This window comes from Anopheles nili, chromosome 3 (genome assembly GCF_943737925.1).
Source record: "Anopheles nili chromosome 3, idAnoNiliSN_F5_01, whole genome shotgun sequence".
NCBI classification, from domain to species: domain Eukaryota; kingdom Metazoa; phylum Arthropoda; class Insecta; order Diptera; family Culicidae; genus Anopheles; species Anopheles nili.
The window spans coordinates 41829102-41832847 of record NC_071292.1 but is presented as its reverse complement, the minus strand read 5'-3'; the positions used below and the strand labels follow the sequence as shown (position 1 = coordinate 41832847).

Below are 3746 nucleotides of genomic sequence, written 5' to 3'. Positions count from 1 at the left end.
GCAATAACGCGCTCGCCTCGAAGCGGTTTTGCGCATGCGTGCGTTTTACCGAATTCTTCGACGCGCGCCAGCTGATCAGTCGTCATACGGATTCTTTTTCTTTGCTTTTTTGTCTTTCTCTCGCTAAGTTCGCAAAGTTTCTCTCGCTAAGTAAATATAAAAAAACCTCAAATAATGCATAATCGTTCCCATGGTAGGTATCAATAGTGATAGACAAAAGTGCTTTATCCTGCAATATCCTGCAAAAGTAGTGTTAATAAGTGTTTAAAATAAGTGTAAAGTGAAAATATATATTGTAAAACATCTCTAGATAGAAATAATGATGGATAGCAGTGAAATACAATTTATGTGCCTGTCAATGTTTTGGAACAGTGCAAATAAGAAAAATAAAATTGTAGTTTACATGTTTTTACATCGAAAACAGTGTTTTGTGAGTTGTGTGTGAAATGTGTTCAATGTTACTTTGTATTATGTTTTTTAACAATGTCTTCTATTTAATTGATGTGTCTGTACAATCTTCGTCTTCTGTGGATTCTGTGTGATGCTGGTCATAGAATTGTGTAATGCACAATTTATATAACTATCATAGGTAAGTGTTCTGTTTTTTTGTATTGATTGAGTGTTAAGAAACTTATCAGGCCAGTCTATGGAGTCTCATGCATTTAAAAAGGTTTTGGGTTTGACTGACCTTATGCTGTGTGTTTAACTAAAATGTAGTGATCTAATATGCCGTATTTTATCGAGTATAGTGCGCACTTTAAAAAATGTTATGCTTAAACATGTTCATAATCATTCACAGATATGTCTTCTGATGAAGAGGAATTCCTCCATGAAGAGCCAGGGTCAAAACGAATACAAGTAGTGGAAGAAAATCAAAGCCGTGGGATTGAAACGTATGAAACCGACGTTCACGAGGACATTTTACCGGACGGGGACGACTGCATTGAGGAAGATGATGAAGCAGTCGCTTGGGACGGTGTATATAATATATTCGATACAATGGATTTGAAAGATTGTCTTCGATATCTTGCGATTTGGCACCAACTTCCCCGTTCGGCGGTCAATATGATGCTGGCCATCCTACGGATGAAGCTGAATTTAGATCTTCCTAAAGATGCGCGGACTTTGATTAGAACACCTACCCAATTAAGGAACGAAATGCTATCATAGGAGGTGATTATTCGTACGGAGGCTTAAAATCAGTCCTGACCAAATATGTTACTCCTTTAACTCTTTCTAAAACCTTCAATCCTGAAGCGACACATTTCTCATTGGATGTGTCAATCGACGGGCTGCCACTACACAAGGGTGGGCCAACTCAGCTTTGGCCTATTCTTGTAAAGGTGGTAGAGTTGCCAAAGCTTCCGGTTATGACGGTAGCCACATTTAGTGGACCATCAAAACCGGAAAGCATCGAAGAATTCTTGCGGCCGCTGGTGGATGAAGCAAATGAAATTCACTGGGAAGGCTTGATTGTTGGCGATAAAACGTTGCATTTTAGCATTCGCAATTTTGTCGCCGACTCACCAGCTCGTGCTTTAATAAAAGGTAAGTAGTATGAAATGTAACTCACTTATTTGATCAATCACTCAACGATTTTTTTTTTAATTTACAGCTACGACGAGCTTCACTGGAATGCATGGCTGTTTAAAGTGTTAATGTGTTGGAGAATACTTCACCCGGGGTAAGAAGGTTATTTTCGATGCCGTGGATGCTCCCCTGCGTACGGACGCAGGATTTCGGTCAAGAGTATGTCCGGGCCACCATAAATCATGGCGTTCGCCACTGGAAGACCTTCTACAGTTCGATTTAATTAAAAACGTTCCTGTTGGTGAACGACTTCATTTATTTGATTTGGGGGTTACCCGAAAAATATTCCGAGGATTTCTCGAAGGCAATTTTGAAAGATATCCTCGGTGGTCCCCTGAAGTAAAGGAAGTTGTTTCTAATTTTTTGAAACAGGTGCAGCTTCCTTCTGAAATTCACCGTACGCTTAGAAGCGTACGGTATGTTGCTTTTTGGAAGGCTTCCGAATATAGGACCTTCCTTCATTATGCAAGTGTTGTGGTTCTGAAGGACTTTTATGATGCGCAAGGCTATAGTCACTTCCTGCTCTATTTTTGCGGTGTTACGATTTTGTCATCATCGTACTACCAGCACCTTTGGACCCGTGTGAAAGATTTCCTTTCCCGATTTGTTAAGGATTTCGGCACATATTATGGTCGTTCCCACATGACCAGCAATGTCCATAATCTCCAACACGTGTTTGGAGAGGTTGCAATGTTTGGACCGCTTGATAACTTTTCTGCATATTGCTTCGAAAGCCATTTACAGCAGATCAAACGTTGGGTTAGATCTGGCAAGAAGTGTGCGGAGCAAGTGGCAGGTAGATCAAGTGAAATTGCCACCATCTACATGACTACCAATTTAATTGCTCCGAAATATCCATATTTGAAGACAAACGGTATTGGTTTACACGTGGCCGCCGATTTTGTCCTACTACCATATTTCAAAGACCAGTTTTTCCTAACAAAAAATGATGATGTAGTTAAATTTGTAAAATGTAAAAAATGTAAAAGATGTAGATGTAGATGTAAGATGTAAAAGCATCATCATTATTCCCTATCACTATAGTTAGGGTCCGGTTTTTGTTCAAAATGGCGCTTTTCGAATTAAATTTTGAAGATAACTCTATCGCAAAGACATCTTCAACTGACTTAAATATTTATAAAATTATCGAAAATTCGCCAACTAGGCACATGGAAGTATCCTGGACTGGAATCAAGTGTAAGCTGGTTCCAGTCAAGTTACCTTCGCGATCTCTCACCCATCCTCATGTCCAAACCCAACTGTCCTCTAATATCCCCTCTTATCTTGCTCTCTTTCCGCTTCTTCATACTCTTCAATCCTAAATCTATTTTCCCCTTTCCCGTTTTAAGGATGCTTCCATCACAACTCCGGATCGAGGTGGCAGTATAATTTCGTGGGACGACCTCTTTTAACAGCGCAGTTAAAACTGGCAATTTTTAACTGGCAGTTTTTTTTTGCCGTGTTGGGCAACCTGCATTTCAGTCAAGCCTTCTAAGCGAGCCGTTTCGTCCTCGTGATGGTCAAAATGGAATATATCTACAAGTGAACACGTTTTTCAGATGATACCTAAGCTATGCTATTTGCCTTCTCTTTATATTTAATATTTTTCATTTTTCTCTTCTCGTTCAAATAATTTATTCTAATTGATATTTTCTTTGCATCGCAAAAGGGTTGTAGTCAGAATTATCACCACAGATGATCACAGGTGATCAGAATCATATCACCACAGCAGATATCATATAGCAACAGCAGAAATCAAAGTTACAACGAATTAATGGGAGGCGGCTTCAAAAAAAGTACGACTATAAAACTAAAAAAAACATCTTTATCATCTTAAACCATGTATGAGGAAGTTGTAGGTTATCTCAAGATATCGTTAAAGTAGTTACATAATATTAGGTACTCTCCGAGCACGGAGTGATACTAAGATGTAGGATTTGTCCGACTTAGGTCAATTTTTCATATTATTTTAGTCTAGGGATATTCCTTTTTTATTAGTTTTTTTGGTTTCATACCTTTCGATCCCATTGGATTAAGTTCAACCATGGTCTGGTATCCGTTTTGATGAAAATGAACCTATCATCTGTTTGGTAATTGTTCCAAAGCGGATATCCAAGTGGTGCAGAGAATCCAGAACAGGTTTCTGAAGATGGTAG

The 3746-nt window shown here is 38.9% G+C and overlaps 1 protein-coding gene across 1 annotated transcript; it reads left to right on the top strand.

Moving 5' to 3' along the window:
* Nucleotides 1-1065: 1065 nt before the first annotated feature.
* Nucleotides 1066-3002, top strand: LOC128724355 (uncharacterized). The gene is given in 5 exon segments (XM_053818081.1): nucleotides 1066-1146; nucleotides 1278-1548; nucleotides 1616-2572; nucleotides 2608-2837; nucleotides 2940-3002. Coding segments are annotated over 5 exon segments (1602 nt in total).
* The last annotated feature ends 744 nt before the right edge of the window (nucleotides 3003-3746 follow it).